Here is an 18,275-nt window from a genome sequence, read left to right as displayed (position 1 = left end):
ATGTGGGATCGTTGGGGAGGTGACTGCCCCTAAGAACATCAGAAAAGCAGCTACATGGCAGCCGGGTTCTGAGCAGCTTTGATTTCTCTAGAGGATCACCAGGAGGAAAGCCGAGACGGTGAAGAGATTGCCTGGCACTTCCTGAGCTGCACGGGGAATGAGTTCCCTTCTGATACCATTAGAAGAAGAATTCACCAGGACATATGCCTGGCCCGTGGGGCTTGGTGCTGGCTCAGGCTTCCAGCCAAGGCTTCTCTCATCAAGTTTTGGTGTCTTGATTCAAGTCCAGCAGAGTACAGGAGGAGGAGGATGGTTCTTATTAAAAACATTAGTCTGCTTTCTAAGGAAAGCTCTTTCCAGTGAAGAGGGATGTTTTATTAAGGAAGTAAATCATGGTAGACAGCACTTCAGGCTCTGTCGTAGGTAGGTGGGGAGCTCCGTGGGGGGGGGGGGGGGGGGGGGTTACTACTTCATGTGCATAAAATGGAGGAAGTTACTTTAAGGACAAAACGTGGAGCATTCCTGTACTAATTCACAGAAGCCAGGGAGGGGGAGTCATGGAAATCGAGGTGTCCCTGTGCCCCAGTGAGTGCCAGGGTGTTCAGTGTCCCGCTGTGAGAGTTAAGGTACTGCAGGGTACACCCCTGTGCCTCCCACATGTGCAGGGGCCTCTCTCTTCAGCATTTGCTAGCATAGCAGGAGTAGCAGTAGCCTGTGTGACAGTGATGGTTCCGTTAATAGTTTTCTAAGTGTTTGCATTTGGAAGTACTCACTGGCTGGGGTTGAGGTTTCAGAGCACGGACTGTCCTCAACAGCAATGATTTGGGTGAAGTTTGAGCAAAATGAAATCCGTGTTTCCTAGTAAGACAGGGAAGAGAATTGATTTCCCCATTACTTCTGTAAAGCAGCTTTAAGAGGCTAAGTGGAGAAACATGTGTGTTATCCTGTCCTAACAGGGGATTATATGTAACGTCCTCACTGGAGTGGGTGTGTGTGCAAGGGGCAGGAAGAATTCCCTCTGTGAGGGGCTTTGGTTGCTGCTTGTGTAACAGGCAGGAACATGGGGGTTGGCTGGGTTTCTGCAGACTGCTCCTTTCCTAGAATCCCTGTTCCTGCAGCAACAAGGAACAGACAGCCCTTGGCTGGTGGCTGCTGTCATTTGGGAACTTCAGCCCCAGGAAAAAGGCAAAGAGTAAAGTCTACCACGTCCTGATGGCAAAAGATTACACTGATGTTTAATTTCAGCACTTCATTTGGAGATGCTGCCTACCATCATAAACAGGGAAAGGCAAGACAACTATCCCTGTAATGAATAAACATAAAGTGACTGTGAGTGCATCTTAGTCATATTTAATTTATTAATTTAGTTTTGCTTCATAGCCCTTGCTCTGAGAATGCTTTCACTGGAAAGACTGAGGGATTAATTTCCAGTGTAAATCACTGGCTCAGTTTCAAGCCATCTACCAAATTGGATTTATTTATTATCTAATCAAATAAACAGAGAAGGGAAACGCTGCGTCGTGTGCAGGAAGAGCAGATACCTACCCCAGCTCTGCTCCCTGCAGTCTGTCCTCTTCCTGGAAGCTCCTGTGGCAAAGGCTGCTCTGCTCACCACAGGCGGTCCTGGCTGGAGAGGCACAGGAAAGCCTTGTTGCCAGCTGTCAGGAAGCCCTGAGCCGAGGAGAGCGGGAGCCAGCATCTGTTATTTCCAGGACTGGCAGAACATGCAGGCAGGAGCTGGTGAGGATCCTGGAAGGTGAGAATTACATAAGAAACCCTTCCTGATAAATCCCTGCCTCAACTCCAGTGCTGTGTCTTGGCCCGTGTTCAAAGCCCTGGTAGAGAACCGAGCCTTGGGCAATTGCTGCAGTAACCTCAACCAGGGTACAACTGATGTACCACTGGAGCCATCCACTGAGTTCCCTGCCCTGCTTTAAACACTGGCCTCCGCAGCGAGGGGGAGACACAAAGTGTTAAAGAAGAAAAGCTTCGCTGGCTTTCAGATGACACTGCGTGGGGGGAGGTTTCAGTATCAGGACTGGTTTCTCTTCGAGTGGAGGCTCGGACCCGTTGGGAATTGGTGGCATGTCAGGATCCTCGTCATGTTGCACTGTTTGCTACTCTCCATCTGCCTAAACAGGAGCTGGCTGGGAGGGAGACAAAGACATGAATGGTGAACCTAAAGAGTTCTTTTGAATAAGAATTTGTGGTTTTCCAGCCAGCAGCAGCCAGGCAGGAGGTCACAGCTCCCTGCTGCACACATCCCAACATACTCCTGGGCTTGTTTGTTACCAGAAGCTCCTTCACAACATGTTCTGTGGGGTTCATCATTTCGTAGATCATTGCTCCCTCCTGACAAGTTCTCCCCCACAGGCAGAGGGACATGGAGGAAGGGGCTGCGTTTTGCTTCATGCTCTTTCTGCTCACTGCAGTGAGGCTCTAAGGCCAGTCAGGCCTTGCCTATTGAGCACAGGTACACTAATTGCCTGTGTCCCACTTAACTTGTGTGGAGCACCTGTGCCAGGGTGCAGTTACTTTTTAGGGGTCTGCTGAGTCCAACAGAGTTTATTCCGTTAAGGGTATTGTATGTTCACTCTCTGCTAACACTTTAGAAGGACCCATAGGGATTTTTCTGTGTTATTCCTGGTGGTTTTCTTCTCTCAAAACTCTGTGACCCTCTGCAGTATCACTGAACCGTGCCAGGTTTCTTCCTATGCAGGCTCAGGCCCTTTTACTTTCCCCTTTGAACTTGTCTGCTCACCAAATTCAACCAGCATCAATCATCTTGAGGGTGACACGAGGACTGGTGAGACCCAGGGTCTGTATCCAAAGTGGAGGCGCCACGAATAATGTCTCCTGCTCAGCGAGTGTATTTTGGGCGTTTTCAGCTGTGATCCCAGCTGGGCCTGCAGGAAGCTATTGGACACACACGGATCCTGGAGGAAGCATCTTTGCAGGAGCCTCCCTTACGAGCTGCAAGGTGATGACATCCCCCGTCTGCAGAGCCTTTGGCACAGAGAATGTGCTTGGTTGAGTCAACTGTACCAAAGCCAAGACTTAAACATATGCCCTTAGTGTTCTCCTGCTGCACGGATATGAATTGCATGTCAGATGCTGCATGGATGTAACCTCATCCCAGCATAGTGATCCTTGGGTGAGCATCTGGAACTCCCCTTTGCTCACACCTTTGGAGGAAGAAGAGGAAGACAAAGATGGCAAACAGACGACTGTGGAAGCAGAGGCCATATGTGAGTTGCAGGTGCTGCAGGAAGATGCCCGGGCACAAAAAGTGGGGCCAGCTAAAGACATCATCTGTTCTTTGCTGCTCTGCGGGGAAAAGGACTTTTGCTGTCTCCCTCCTGCCAGAGCATTTCATCCTGCAGTCATTTGGTGTCTGAGGCTTGTCTTGCCACATGTGGTCTGCTGATGCTACAGCCTCTGGGGACTGTACCCTGGGAGATCTCGTTAGAGGAGGAATCTTTATTACTGATACCAGATGATAAAAACAGCTGCCTGCTCAGCCTCCTTGGAAGAGTTCTTTTCCTTCAGACCTGAAGAGCCCAGAAACTCCTTTAATCTGCTGTTCTTTATCTGCTGGAGTAAGGAGCACTTTGCTCAACTGCAGAACTGTGAATTTCTTAGCCCTAAACTGTGAAAGCCCCTGGTGCCTGCAGCAGAATTTACTGTTCTGCTCCTTCCCGTCTCCTCCCCTGGCTTTTTAGGTCTGTCTTTAATTTATTCCCAGAGAAGGGGGATTTTCATTAAGGTGTAGGTGTAACCTCTCCGCTCTCACATCTCCTTTGATGTATTTTATCTTTGCTTTGTTTATTGCTTTACATTATCAGTCATCTGTCATTGCCTCTCTAATAGATGTTGTAGGCCTGAAAAAATGAAATAGTGCTGGTTTGGTTTGAGGTGCTTGTGCCAGGAGGGAAGGGGGAGGGTGGGTTTCTTCTTTTGAATTTCTTTTAAAGAAGCAGAAACCCATCTCAGTAGTAGCTGTTTTCCAAAGTGTGGTGCATTTTGAGGACAGTGTGATAGTGACAGACGGTTTAAGGCTGTATTCAGAGGAAAAAAAGTGTGTTTGTGAGGAATGGGGAATGACTTTGTCTTCTGTGTCTCCCTCCTTCAAGAGTTTCTCCTTTCGGAGCAGCCATCATCAGAAGAAGCTAGACAGAGTCCTGTAGCTCAGCCCCATAACTGATCCAGAGATGCTTCCTGTGTGTTACAACCACGGGTGGTTTGAATGTGCTTGGTTCTTCAGAAACCCTGTGTCATTCACTTTGGAGAAGTGCCTACGACTTAAAGACAAAATATAGGACAGCAAAAGGAAATGAGAAGAGATTACAGATGGTGGGGAAGATTTAGATCAGGAAGATGCTCAAGTATTTAATAACATAAGGTCTCGTGAGCTCCTCTGTTTACCGCCTCAGGCTTGGAGCCTAAAGAATTTATGGCTGAGTCTGACATGCACGTGTAGGAGTGTGTGTTACAGAGGCAGTTCGTGGAGTTTTGATGGTTACTGTTGTTTTGTGTTGTGAATATGCTGGTACACTGAAAGATCCCAGAGGAGCATGACTTGGAGAGCCAGATCCGCAAGGAGCGAGAGTGGCGGTTCCTGCGCAATGCCCGGGTCAGGAAGCAAGCCCAGAAGATCATCCAGAAGGGTGAGTGACTTCCTGCTTGCCCACACTGCCAGCAGCTTCCTTCAGCTCTGAGCACGGCGCTTAGGCAGGGCACTGACCTGTAAGCCCCCGGTTAATAGTGACTCAAGAGGAAGAAGAGCCTGTTCTCCCTCCCATGTGCAGGCGAGGTGATGCTGTGCAGTGTTTTGCTGATAGTCACCTCTCCGTTCTCAGCTGCTGATTTGTTCCCCAGATCAGGGAGGGACCATTTCAACTGTCAAATTTCTGCCTTCCCCTTTGAAAACTTAACCACGGTGTTAGAAATCAGCATGGGGGTCACAAGCAGAGCACTCAGCCAGAGCACAGCACCAGGCTGGCCACCATGCCAAGTCCAGGGGAGCCTAAGAGCAGTGACTGCTTTGGAGGAGGAGGGGAAGCAGCCATGAAGCAGCCTTCCCCACTTCCAGGAATTGACAGAGCATCCGATGTGCGGTGCAGGCACTGGCTCCCGGCTGAGGGCAGCAGCTGAGCTCCTCAGCCACATACCCGGGCACAGCCGGCTCCTCTGCGAGAGCCAGAGCGCCTGGCATGGAATCAGTAATTCGGAGGCCCTTAGCAGATGCTATTGATTTACCATTTGGGCTCTTCCTCCCTGCCCTGTAAAGTTCACATGGGTACCATAGGTTGTGTTTTTAAAGGGATAGAAGGTGGAATGCTGTAGGATAAAAAGGCAGGGACCCCTTCCACTGGAGCAGCTTGCTCCAAGCCCTGTGTCCAACCTGGCCTTGAGCACTGCCAGGGATGGGGCAGCCACAGCTTCTCTGGGCACCCTGTGCCAGCGCCTCAGCACCCTCCCAGGGAAGAGCTTCTGCCTAAGAGCTCATCTCAGTCTCCCCTCGGGCAGGTTAAAGCCACCTCAGTGATGTCTTTCTCACTCCACTCTCTGCTGAACTCTGTAAATGATTGCTCACTCCTTATATCCCCTTATATTTTTTAATACCTTTATGCATGGTTTATGTGTGCTGCTTACACATTTCCCTCTAACAGCCTCAGGTTTGGGTTTCATTGCTGTGTCCTCTCCAGAAAGCTGCTCTATTTATGACTCCCCACACCGCTGTGAGGCAGCGGTTGTGCTGGGACTCTTTCAGCACAGGAATTTATTCAGCTCTAGTGGAACCCAATGACGTTTCCCAGGAATTTGCACACTTAAATTATTCTTGCCCCTGTGCCTGGAACAGCAGAGCTGGGGAGCAGCAATGATGGGAGCTCTTCTGGCATGCTCCCGGCAGCATTCCCAGGGGAGTGCGGGGGCTGCGCCTCTCCCGGGATGCTCACAGAGGCACATGGAGCTGGACATGACCGTTGTTTGCTGAATGAAGAATTGCCTGAGGCTCAGCCCCCTGCCTGCACCTCCTCGTGTGGAGGGGTCACTGGGCTCGAGTCAGGGCAATGGGAAGCTTAATGTTGTGAAACTGCAGAATATCATGAACCAGAGTAATAGAGAAATGGAAGTGGAGCCCAGGAGGCGGCCTGGGAGAGCTTCTTGAATACAAAGAAGGGATTCTTTGTGCTTACCTGGAGAAGTTAAATCTTTTTTCTAGACGCTGTTCACGTTTGGTTGCTTGACCTGAGCGACCAGAGTGCAGCAGCCATTAAAACAAAGAGAAAATATGAAACATTAAAAAGAACTAAAATGGAGTTCCCAGCTCTTAATGAAAATTAGATCAGATGGGTGCATTCTGAAACGAGCTAGGACTGAGTAAATGTCTCCTGGGCTTACAGGTTTGTGTGATGAATTCACACTGTGACAGAAAACTGCAGCATCAGGGGTACCAACGCTGGCTCTGAATAGCAGAGTGTTCTGAAGAAGAGAAGGGAAAGGTCTTTAACCACCCTCTGAATGTCTCCATGGAAAATGTATTTTTCATTGGCAAATTAAGCTAGAATAGTTTAAAACCACTGGAATGGAAGGTGAACTGAATAACCCACAACCAAGACGGAATGCTTCAGCATGGGGAGAAATGGGTTTGGGGTTTTTTCTCTTGCAAAAATAACATTGTTTTTTCTGTCAACACAACCTGGTGTCTCTCTGGGCTCGGCTGCACTTGTTTGTTCTGTGCAGCTCCCAAATCACAGCACCCCCTGATTTGTCACCAGTTTCCAGTTTGTACCTTAAGACGTGAGACAATCGGTGCGGAGGAGTCAGGGCCGTCAGTAGCTGGGATCTGAGCAGCTTCTGGAGGGAGGGAAGCGTTGGGAATCTGTTGTTGGGAACTGGGGGAGAGGAGGAGGAGAGTGGTGAGATGTGGCGCTGGGAAGCTCGTCCCTGGGGGGGATGTTCCCGGGCACTGAGCCGTGGCCGCCTCCTGTTCCCCACAGGTATTTCCCGGCTGGATGATCAGATCTTCCTCAACAGGAACCCGGGCGTCCCCTCTGTGGTGAAGTTCCACCCGTTCACACCCTGCATCGCGGTGGCTGACAAGGACAGCATCTGGTAAGCGATTCTGTGGGTCCCCAAAGCACGTGTGGAGGGTTCAGAGCAGCACATATGGAGTGTGGGGTGGCACTGCCATGTGTGTTCCTTTTCTTCCCCCTGCTCCATCTTGTGGCCGTCCTTCATAGAACCCCAGAGTGGTTTGTGTTGGAAGGGACCTTAAATCTTATCCAGTTCCAACCCCCTGCCATGGGCAGGGACCCCTTCCATAGAGCAGCTTGCTCCAAGCCCCTGTGTCCAACCTGGCCTTGAGCACTGCCAGGGATGGGGCAGCCACAGCTTCTCTGGGCACCCTGTGCCAGCGCCTCAGCACCCTCACAGGGAAAAGCTTCTTCCCATTAGCTAACTAAGTCAGGGCAGAGTCCTGCTGGAGCTCAGTGCCAGAGCTGTAAGGTCACAGCAAGTCCCCTTCTTCAGGAGGTGCTGGCTGAGAGAGCTGCAAGTGAATCCTGACAGACTTACAGTGGTTTTTTACACCTGAGCTTTTATCCCGTTTCCTTCGCAGAAGCTTCACATCCATTATTAATAAAATGCTGCTGAACACCAAAGGGGAAAACCAAATGGAACTGGTATCAGACGTACCTAATTTTTAGCTTTGCTGCAGTGAGTAGATCTCTTTACGGCTCGCACAGAGAACCAGGAACTGACTCGATGTTTTTTCCTCCCACAGTTTTTGGGACTGGGAGAAAGGGGAAAAGCTGGACTATTTCCACAACGGGAACCCCCGGTACACCAGGATCACAGCAATGGAGTACCTGAATGGACAGGACTGCTCCTTGCTGCTGACTGCCACGGGTAAAGAACACGTTTTCCCACATATGAGGGCATGACTGGGGGGGGGCCTTTAGGGAGTTCAAGTCTGTGTGAGCTGCTCTGGACCTCTGCTCTCCCCTTTATGAACTGGCCCAGCCTGACCCTTCACTCCCCTGCAGCTTGCCCGCCTGAGGAGCATTTCCAGGGTCACACCTGAGAGTTGTTTCTGCCTTACTCTACACACTAAATTTCTCCCATAGTCCTCAGTGTCTCTCTAGTCTGTATATCTCATCTAGGGGAAACAGTTCTCCAGAATGCCCTATTGCATCATATAAGGTAGCATGAAGGGCTTTTTCCCATTCATTGCTCTGTAAAGCTGTGAGTAAGATCTGCTTCTCTCCCAAGGAACCGTTCTAAAGCCATCAGTTTAAGTGTTTTCAATAGCTCTTCAAACTTCATGCTGAAATGTACAGGTTGGGTGTAATTAAGAGAGGTGAAAGAGGAGCTGAGAGGGCCTTTCGGACGATTTCCTTTCAAGTGATTGATTCCTTGCACAAAAGTTTCACAGATGGGGAACAAATTGAAAAAATACAGGATGTTCTTGAAAGATCTGCTGCCGATGGGCTGGGCTTTGATTCAGCTCCTTCTGCGGGGCTGTGTTTTGTATTTAGCAGGATACTTTTGTGGCTCTCTGCACCAATAGCAAGGAGGACAGAGACGAATCCTAGAGAAAATGAATAGCTCAAAGAAACGGAGCGACATCTAATGTCAGATGTTATTTGAGGGAAGGAGAAAGGCTCTTCTAGAACAGTTCCCGGCAGAACAATGCTTTGGGTTTCATGGATGTAAGATGAGAGAGAAAAAACAACTCTAGTAAAAAGGATTAAGTTCAAGTGGCACTCAGTTTTGGACGTTGTATGACTACAGTTCTGCTTCTTCCTTTGTCATGCACAAGCAATGATGAGAGGTCCACCAGCAGTGACGCTGCTTTGTGTTCTCTTTTCACCCAAGATGATGGTGCCATCAGAGTGTGGAAGAACTTTGCAGACCTGGAAAAGAACCCGGAGATGGTAACAGCCTGGCAGGGGCTGTCGGACATGCTGCCAACCACACGAGGTGCGTCCGCAGCAGCTTTTGTTGGGGTGGGGGATAAAAATCATTTGTGATGCAGGGTTTTCTCTCGGGGTGTGGAGAGTAAAACGGGTTTCTCAACTTCAGCCATTGGTAGCATCCTTGTTCAACAGTCTCTGCCTTCTGGAATGGCCTTTTCCCAGGTGTTGGGGAGGAATTGTTTTCCATTTCTCACTGGAAACTAAATCCAACAAAACGGGAAGCCCAGCACGGCAGCTTCACACACACTGAAGAACAACCAGAGCAGCCTTTTTGCTGGGGAGCAGCAGGGTACAGAGTCCTTGTCCTGTACAGGCTTCACAGCAGCTGGTTTGCTCAAGCATTCCACTTAGCTATGATCCTAAGGAGAGAGCTGTAGAACAATGGTGGACTGAGCACTGCCCTGCTCTTCTGGCCGTGCCAGGACATTATTCCCCTTCGGGTGGGACAGTAGCTCACGTTGCCTCTTTCCTTCTGACGGGCTGCTCAGCCTCTGCACAGCTTTGCATGTTGCACCTGGGACCTACTTGAGCCTGAGCTCAAATTTTGGCACTTACTCTTCACTGTGTACTGTTTGTGGGTCAGGGGGTGGCGAGAGACTGTTCTAAATGTGACACGTGCAGAAGGATGGCACAGTTCGACACTGAGCGTTAGAAAGGTTGGATAGAAGAAGATGTTAAAAGAGCACTGGCATCGAGCTGTACATAGGGAGAAGCCAGAACACTGGTTTGAGTAACCCTGAAGTCTCCTTTAGGACATTAAAGGAAGTGGATGCTTTGTCCTGACACCTGGTAATGTACTAAGGCTCTAACAGTGATTCTCTGTCACTTGGATGTTTCTAATCAAGGCTGCATGTGCAGTGGTTCAGTCTCATTGTGGGATTGGTGCAGGAATTGCTCAGCAAGGCTCCCTGGCTTGTGCAAGGCAGGAGGTCAGATGAGATGACCATCATAATTCATCCTGACCTTAAAATCTGACAGTTCTCATTTCTGAACTGCTGTGGTTCATCACAGGAGCCTGACACAGCTCTTTTAGCTATTCATTGGATTTTACTAGGGTTACCTTGTTGTGCTCCTCTGTTATGTTTCCCTTAATGGTGTTGCAGGAAAGAGGAACTGGATTTGAGGTAATGGTGAGCTCTGTGCCTCACTGCACTATGTGCACAGAGCTGATGACAAGCTGCTAGAAGTTTGTAGCCTGCTCTGAAAATTGCCTTGATATGTCACACAAAACCTCCTCTCTTGGAAGTGTCAGTAAAAGCAGGAGGAAACCAGTGGTAATGCCCCAAATGGTGAAGGGCCTGGGTCTCCTCAGATGGAGAGGGAAGTGATCATCTCAGGTTGCCCTTTGTAGTTCAGTGGGTTGGTTTGTGTTTCTTTCTTGTCAACACCAGCTTTCCCAGAGGATGTTTATAAGTGTTTACTATCCCTGGATTCAGGATCTTCCTTCCCTGGTTCTCTAACAGCTGGAGTTCCCCCAGGCTGCCCTGGTCACCAGCTCTGTGCTGCAGCATCAGTCGGGTTCGGAGAGGATGCTGACAGCTGGAGGCTGAGCTCCTTCGGCCTAATCCCATTTTTCCTGCTTCCTTCCCAAGGCACAGCATTTGCAGATTGTGCCTTCCTCTCTACAAGGCCTTTAATACCACAGAAAGGATTGTTAGCATCGACGTGCGACGTGACAGAATAGGGTAAGGGCTGGGGCAAGAGCTGATGCAGCAGTAAGAGTTGAATGGTTGTGCTTGCCAAAACAGGAGTTCTGAAACTTTTGAGTCTGTTCTCTTTAAGATTGTTTTATTTTCCCTTTTCTTTCCCTTATGGCCTTAAGAAGTCTGGGTCCTGCTTTCTTTGCCTTTCACCTTCTGAGCAATAGAAGTAGATTCAGAAGAAAAGGACATATTTCTTTCTGGAGAGAGAAGTAAGTGTAGTCACTTCAAAAGAGCTATGTGGATCACATCCCCTGGGAAATGACACTCTCTTCAACAGTGATCTTTTGCTGACAAGACCATAGTTGTGGTCCAGATCTGGCTCATAAAACTGGAGATGCATCTTTGAAGCTGCAGAGCTCAGGAGTTTTACTGGAGTTTGTTTGCTCCTGCTATTGATTTCCTTCTCTTCTCTCCCATCCTTTTTCCTTCTGCCATACTCGTCTCTGAATGTGATAGTTGTCTTGACAGCAACAAGAATACTGACTTCTCTGGGCAATTTTCCCACTTAGAAAAGCAGAGAGGAATATGCAATACCTCTGTGCATCCTTTGGAAGCTTGAAAAACCTCCCCAGGTTGTCCAAAGTCAGCAATATCTTACTCAGGGGCTGTGTGAGAGGGGGAGCAGACCAGAGGGAGGCACAGGACTTACACTTGTACACTCTGTAAAGGACTAGTTTGTGGTGTGCAGCCTCAGGTAAGAGAAATGAGCCAACAGAGCCAAGTTAGTGTGTTAAACCTAGCCCCAGTTTTGCACTTGATAGTTGCCTAGAGACTTGGGGTATGTAAGTATTTGAACACCGGCAAACCTCTGTGTGGGTCCCCTCTCTTTTCTGTATGAGGTTTTTTGATTTGATCTTGTTTCAGTCTGCACTTGTGATGCACCAAGAAAGTCTCCTTCAGTCAGAATCCGGGTGTTCAAAGCAGCATCGAGGCTGTAGCGTAAGGCAGTGATTGGGAATCTCCAGCAGGAGAGATGGAGGGGGCTGAGAAAACAGCAGAACTCATCTTGTTAATAGCCCAGTGTTCCAAAAGGCGCAGTTAAAACCGAGCATTTTCGGACAGCGTAGGAAGAACCCAAACCTGAGGTGCTCTGAAGCTGTCATTTCACAGCCCGAGACTGGGAATTCTGGCAGTTTCTATAGCAAAGGGTGTTTGAGGGCCGCAGGTTGAGGGGAGCAGGCGAGCAGCGCAGTGACCTGGTGGCTCATAGGAGAAGTGGCCGAGCTCCTGCTTCTGCCCCCATCTGCCATGGTTTGTGTTGTTTCTTGTGCCAGAGGGGAACAGGACACAACTCCCCGCTCAGGACGGCCCTGTCCTTGACAGCACAAATCCTGGAGTTGGGAAAAACGCAGAAGTGTAGCCAGCTGCTTCACGGCTCGCAAGCGCTGTCTGCTCAGCTCTTCTCCCTGGCTCCGTGCGTGTGCCCTGCGGATACCTGTGTTGTTTTCCCTTCTCCAGCCCAGCAGAGAGAACCAGTACATTGCTTCTAACAGTCAAGGATTCAGCCAGGTCTCTTCCTGTGCAAGATCTTCCAGGGTTGCCCCAAGGTGCCTGTCACTTCCCTGTTTGCTGCCCTGCTCTGTTCTCGCCCGGGGGTTTGCAGTGCCTGGAAACCAGTCTGTGCCTGAGGCTAATTCCCATTTATGAGTTGTTTAAACAGAGCTCCAGGTAGCTGTGTGCTGGAGCAGGGGCAAAGGAGCCCTGGCTGCAGTGGGAGCCCAGGCCTTCCGTATGCAGAAGCCTCATGTTCTGGGCTGGGTTGGGTTGAGTTTGTACAGATGACATGAGTGACTTGGATTTCTGTCTGTCACTTCTCGATGCTTCTTACTTCAGAGCAGGGAGCAGATCATGCGAAGGATAGGCTCCTTGTTCACGAAGAAATGTCAGATCTGTGCTGCTGTCAGCCAGCCAGAATACTCACTTCACACATGCCAAGTGCTGCCATTGATGGCTTCCTAGGGAATGCTGTTACTGAACTGGTGCCTGCTCTCTGGATGGAGGCATGTGCTGCTCTTGGTGCTTCTGCTTCTCTTTTATGTTCTTTCCTTTAATTTGAGTTGCTTTTTTTCTTACCCTTTTTTGAGATTTATTTTTGCTCTGGCTGACCAACTTACCCTTAGCATCAACCCCTTAATCCCTGTCTTCTCACAGGTCTGGCCCGAAGGGTTTCAATCTATCTTGACAGAAGTAAGCAGGGAGGTGAGTGCTTTCTTTCCTGTTACCTTTGATCAGCTGGGGTGGGAAGGATCTTGTCTGGCTTTGGGCTGGTTGACTGGTTGGTTGATTGGTGGTTTTGGCATTGTTTGAATGACTGCTGGGTCCATGTGGCTCCTGGAAAGCTTTGCTTCTACCTCTCCCATTCCCTGCCTTGTGTCCATGTCTGTACCAGCTGTGAGAGATGCAGGGAGGGTGTCAGTGTAGCCAAGTGTTGGGAAAAGGGCATCTTCCTGTTGTACTCTGAGCCGTCTGCAGGGAGAGGAGCTGGGGGGGTTGCGTGTACAAGTCTCTCTTTTCCTGGAATATTTCAAAGCATCCCTGAACCGAAGGGGTTGAGGACCGGTCCCACACGTGAACCACCATTCAGCTAACGTGGGGTTTATGGGGCTCTGTTTGTGATCCATTTTCACTCTAAAGACCATGTGAAAAGAAGAAGGTGATGAAGCTTTCCCAGGAGGTTGAGAACAGTGGACTTTTGGCAAGGATATGCCTAATAAATTTTCCCAGTTCTGTCAAGTGGAAGGAAGGTAAATGAGCTCCCCAGCCAGGGCTGGGCAATGCCTCCATTGCTCCAGAGCGTGGATCCTTCCTCTGCTGCCGAGGAAACAGATGGCTCATGTGCCAGGGCAGCTCCACGTGCACATCCACGGGCGTTCATGTTGACGTAGTCATCTTGGGTTGTTCACCAATTACTGACGTTTGCTGACTGATAAGAGCTGAGTGTTCAGTAGTAATGAATAGGATGAAGATGCTTGCGGGGGTGATGTGGAGCTCTTTAGCATCAGGTCTTTGCAAATCTCTCTCTCGCCTTTCAGAGGCAGAGCACTGGGTTGGAAGTGAACAAAGCTGGTGTGTAGCTGCTGGCTGCCTGGCTCTGCATTCCACTCAAAACCCAGTGGCAAACGGGAAGGCTAAAATTAGCAAGACTCAGCTGCAGGGAATTCCCTCTGGGCAAACTGGGCATCCCGACATGGAAGGAAATACCAGCCAGTCCTGTGCTGGATCCATACAGCTGATGCCAAGCGGTCGCCTGTGTCGCAGGCACACCGGTAATTGTGGATCAATACAGAGCATTCACTGGGTGTTCTCCTAGTGAAAAATGCAGCAAGAGGATTCCTTGCTCCCACTGAAAGCGTCATAAAAACGGATGAGATGAGCTATTTTCTTGACAGCAAAATATATCAGCAATATTTAGATAAAATATACTAGTTTTGTCACCAAAGCACAGAAAATCTGTTCTCATTGCCTAGGCTTCCAGAAGGTTTTATCAAAAGGGTAGGGGACTCTGTTCTCACGTCTCTGCGTGCTGGTTTTCAGCAGGAATCACTGGCACTGCTGTACTGCAATCAGTGGTAAATCAGAGGCAGACCAGTGCCTTAATGGTCCAGGTCACACCAGGCCACTGAGCAAGTCAGCCTGGGAATCCCTAAGGCTCGAGTGAGCGCAGAGCAAAGCTGCAGTCGACACGTTCAGCATCGAGGAGCAGCTGAGCTCAGAGGCGTCTGGAGAAGCATTAGTGTGACCCTCTGCCAGGCTGCTTCACCTCCTGCTCCATCAGAGCTCTGCTGGGGGGGCTCAGCTCAGCCCTGCACCACCTCCCATCAGCGTGACTGGATGGGGATACAAAGGAGACTGTTAACAGGAGAATATCCACCTGCCCTGTCCCACCTCCATCCCTCGCTGCCTGGGGGGGGTTGTTGGTGCTGGTGTGTAAACAGCCATAACCTGTTACCTCGAGAAATGTGCACTGATGCCAAGCAAGAACAAATGAGCACTTGCAGTTCCCGGCTTCCTTCAGTGCTCTCCTGGGGCCTCTGAAACAAAGGGAAAGACGTTAAATACCTGCTCTGCAGGAAAGCAGGACCTTGCCCTCGGAGGCTGCGCTCCGTGGTGAATACTGCTGACTGCTCCGGCAGCCAGTCAGTGATCTGGGGGGGGAACAGTGGAATTCAGCAGCTTGCTGCAAGGGAATTTCCATGGGGAAATGCATGGGGCAGCCTGCCACGGAGTAGCTCGTACCAGAGAGCAGGCGGGAGGGAGAGCAGTAGACTGAGTGTCCCAGCATCTCCCCAGGGGTCGTATCTTGCCCTTTAGGAGTAAGAAGTTTGGGAAGAGAACACTGATTTCTGGTCAGATTTTTTTAGGGTACTGAAGTAATTGGAGAGATTGTGGCTCCAGGGGTTTGTGTGCTTTTAATTGGATTCCCAGCACCAGAGCTACTCCTCTCCCTGCACAGTCCTTGGCTGGAGGAGAGTGCTGCTTTGTGGAAGGATGTTGTAGAAATTAATGACAAGTGAGGTCACCCAACCCTCCCACGGCTTCCTGGAAATTAAAACCCTGATGTGCTCCACTGCTCAACCACGAGGGCTCATGATTACAGAAAATCATCACTTAGAATCCAGGATGCTTTTATATTGTGTTCTGCGTCGATATTGCTGATTTCATTGGAATGCCAAGTACAGGTTGGCTGCGTTCCAGTGACGTTAAAAATAAGTGCAGACCCTGGGAATGCAGCTGCTTTCAGCACCACTGTTAGTTACCAAAATTTATACGAGGAGCTGTCTCATCCAGACAAATACCCGTGCTCAGGGGGAGTCCTGAAGGAACAGACAGAGAGAGTTACAGCTCTAAGAACGGCTGTTGGTTTGTGTTATAAACCCACATCTTACTCGCATCACAGGGCTGGAGCAGCTCTGCTCTGGAGCCAGGCTGAGAGAGCTGGGCTGGGTCAGCCTGGAGAAGAGAAGGCTCCTGAAGGGGAGACCTGAGAGCAGCTCCAGTGCCTGAAGGGGCTGCAGGAAAGCTGGAGAGGGGCTTGGGACAAGGGATGTAGGGACAGGCCAAGGGGAATGGCTTTAACCTGCCCGAGGGGAGACTGAGATGAGCTCTGAGGCAGAAGCTCTTCCCTGTGAGGGTGCTGAGGCGCTGGCACAGGGTGCCCAGAGAAGCTGTGGCTGCCCCATCCCTGGCAGTGCTCAAGGCCAGGTTGGACACAGGGGCTTGGAGCAAGCTGCTCTATGGAAGGGGTCCCTGCCCGTGGCAGGGCTTGGAGCTGGAGGAGCTTTAAGGTCCCTTCCAACCCAACCCAGGCTGGGATTCTATGATTCATACAGAACTGCAAGTAAGTGTTAAAAGATTCAAAACTACCAACAAACCCCTCAAAAACCCAACCACCACAAACCTTTAAAAATTTCTTTTCCTGAGCTGTGGAAAATTTGTTGCTCTGTGTCTGAGAACATAACGTTCCTGCTGGGATAATTGTAACCTTAAGAAACTACGCACTGAAAGAGGTGTGCTGCAGGGGTGCCTGCTCCTGCAGCTCGGGGCTTGCTGCGGGTACCATGGTTCTACCACTGGCCTTTACCAGGAGGTTGCCCCGGGGCTGTGGCTTTGCTGGTCCTGTGGGGAGAAGGGAGCAGGGTGCAGGTAACGTTACCTTTTTGTCAGCATGAGGCTGGGAAGCATCTCGGATGCCAAACGCACAAGCCAAGACCCAGCAGGTGAGCTGCAGTCTCAGTGGTAACATCCTGGAGGAGGACCTCTGTTAATTAAAAAGGAAATGATAATTAGTATCTAGTCCCACATTTGCTTCTCATCTCAAAATACTGGGAATTTAACATATAGACCTGAGCCAATACTCCATCATTTCCACTATGGAAACGTTTGTTCCTATATAGAAATAGTGCAGCTATTTATGTCTCATTTCCTACTGTGAGTGTCATCTTTGAATGTGACATTTCCCACTCAGCAGAAGCTTTCCCTCCCTGCTGCACACTTGTGAACGACTTAAATTTATGTACAAAGGCTTTTCTTCTTCTCAGCCACATTTGAGCTCTGGTTTAGCATTCCCAGTCGCTTCCTGGGGTCTCCTTTCCCTCTTTCCTTCCCCCACTTCTTTGCCAGGGCAGCCAGGACCCACCACTGCTCCAGGCTGCAGATGGATCCCAGTGGGAAGGTGCCAGGACTTCTCAGCTGTGGCTTTATGCAGATATTCAGTTATTTCTGGTGCCTGCATTGTGGGGTGCAATGAGCATCCTGTACCCTGAGGCTGCCCAGTCCACCCACGAAGCAGAAGCACCAAAAATGCAACTTTATCTTTTCTTGAGAGAATGAGGTGGCTGGCGGCAGAAAGGGAAGATCCCTTCTTAGGGGATGATCAGAACACTGCACTGCCCTCTTGCAGAGAGCAGAGGTTCTCACTTGCATGGACTAGTGAAGTTTTATACGGAAGGCTGGAGCTGCGTTGACTGCTTGGAACATCACGATCTTCATCTCCCTCCTCTCTTCCCACCCGTGGGCTCTCTGTCAGCTCCTGGTTCAGGGTGAATCCCTTGTCCTTTCTCTCTGGTTAGGCCATAGGAGGTCTGTGTGCTGTTTTACATAAAGCAAAACCCCTCTGGAGCTTTTTCCCTCAGTGAAACTTTCCCCAGCCTCCTCAGTGGCATTACTAAATGTCCTCGGTGCTTGAATTCCTGACACATGCACCAAGGTAAGCACCAGGAATGCCAGTGATCGCTCCGCATTCCTCTGTCTCCCCCTCCACAGAGCAGACACTGGGAATCGCAGCAGGTTGGGGACTTACTGCTGATCAAAGTGAGGAAAACCACTTCTTCAAACTGGGGAATGCACCTGGAAAAGCGGGAGCTTTAAACCTGCCTATGAGCACGTTGCCTCCTTACCTCCATCGGAGATGGAAATGGCGGTGTCTGTCTCAGCCTGCCAGGTTTATCTTGTCGCATGGACCATAAACATGACAGATTGCTTCAGTGATGTTTATCATCTAAATCACTGCCTGCTCGTTTGCCTGGGCTCTAGCAGCCCCTGAGCTACCAGGCAAGCTGAAGTGACAATCAGTTTGACTCGTGAAATAAAGGTGCAAGCGCTCAGCTTAGCTGAGAGCCCTGAGTTTCTGCAGTATGATGCTGGACTGTCAATAAACGTCAGTTATCTTCTCAGGGGTGTGCAGCAAAGATCGGGAAATGGCTTGGATGTGATGCTTAGGAAGGGGAGATGGGCAAAATATTGTATCTGGATCTGTGCAAAGCAAGGTCATTTCATCATCTCTGAAGAAAACTTGGTGCTCATAGGATGCCGCTGTACTCATCTGTGCCCTGTAAAGGTGTTTGGTCTGGTAAAATGTACTTATGGCTCTCTAGTGACACAGAGCACATAGAGGTAGGTTTATACTTCCCACTTGGGGCTAGTTCCTAGCTGTAAATCAAGACAAATTCACCTTTGTACCTTCTGAACAAGCAAGTTGTGGAGTGGAGCTCGAGGAGTCCCTCCGAGGGCGGCTGCGCTGGCTCGCAGCAGGAGCCTGCAGTGCTGATGCATTGCAGAGCACTGCCTGACTCCAGGCTGCACGTGGTTA

General features: G+C 49.9%; 2 protein-coding genes across 5 annotated transcripts in view; one reads left to right on the top strand and one right to left on the bottom strand.

Annotated features, from left to right (window-relative positions):
• Nucleotides 1-18,275, bottom strand: part of SGSH (N-sulfoglucosamine sulfohydrolase) — a 294,044-nt gene that overhangs the window by 186,489 nt on the left and 89,280 nt on the right. The window lies entirely within an intron of this gene.
• Nucleotides 1-18,275, top strand: part of RPTOR (regulatory associated protein of MTOR complex 1) — a 113,273-nt gene that overhangs the window by 86,665 nt on the left and 8,333 nt on the right. For 2 of the 4 annotated variants that reach the window (XM_061479959.1, XM_061479961.1), the window contains 5 exons: nucleotides 4,562-4,667; nucleotides 7,005-7,119; nucleotides 7,790-7,914; nucleotides 8,884-8,988; nucleotides 12,839-12,886. In XM_061479959.1, coding sequence (XP_061335943.1) covers nucleotides 4,562-4,667; nucleotides 7,005-7,119; nucleotides 7,790-7,914; nucleotides 8,884-8,988; nucleotides 12,839-12,886 — 499 coding nt within the window. The remainder of the gene's footprint in view (nucleotides 1-4,561; nucleotides 4,668-7,004; nucleotides 7,120-7,789; nucleotides 7,915-8,883; nucleotides 8,989-12,838; nucleotides 12,887-18,275) is intronic. The other 2 variants (XM_061479960.1, XM_061479962.1) reach the window with 1 other exon arrangement.

The sequence above is a fragment of the Pezoporus flaviventris genome, unplaced genomic scaffold, assembly GCF_033815535.1.
Source record: "Pezoporus flaviventris isolate CSIRO_AGI_PZ_B2104156 unplaced genomic scaffold, CSIRO_AGI_Pfla_v1 ptg000158l, whole genome shotgun sequence".
NCBI classification, from domain to species: domain Eukaryota; kingdom Metazoa; phylum Chordata; class Aves; order Psittaciformes; family Psittacidae; genus Pezoporus; species Pezoporus flaviventris.
This window is presented reverse-complemented; position numbering and strand designations above follow the sequence as displayed.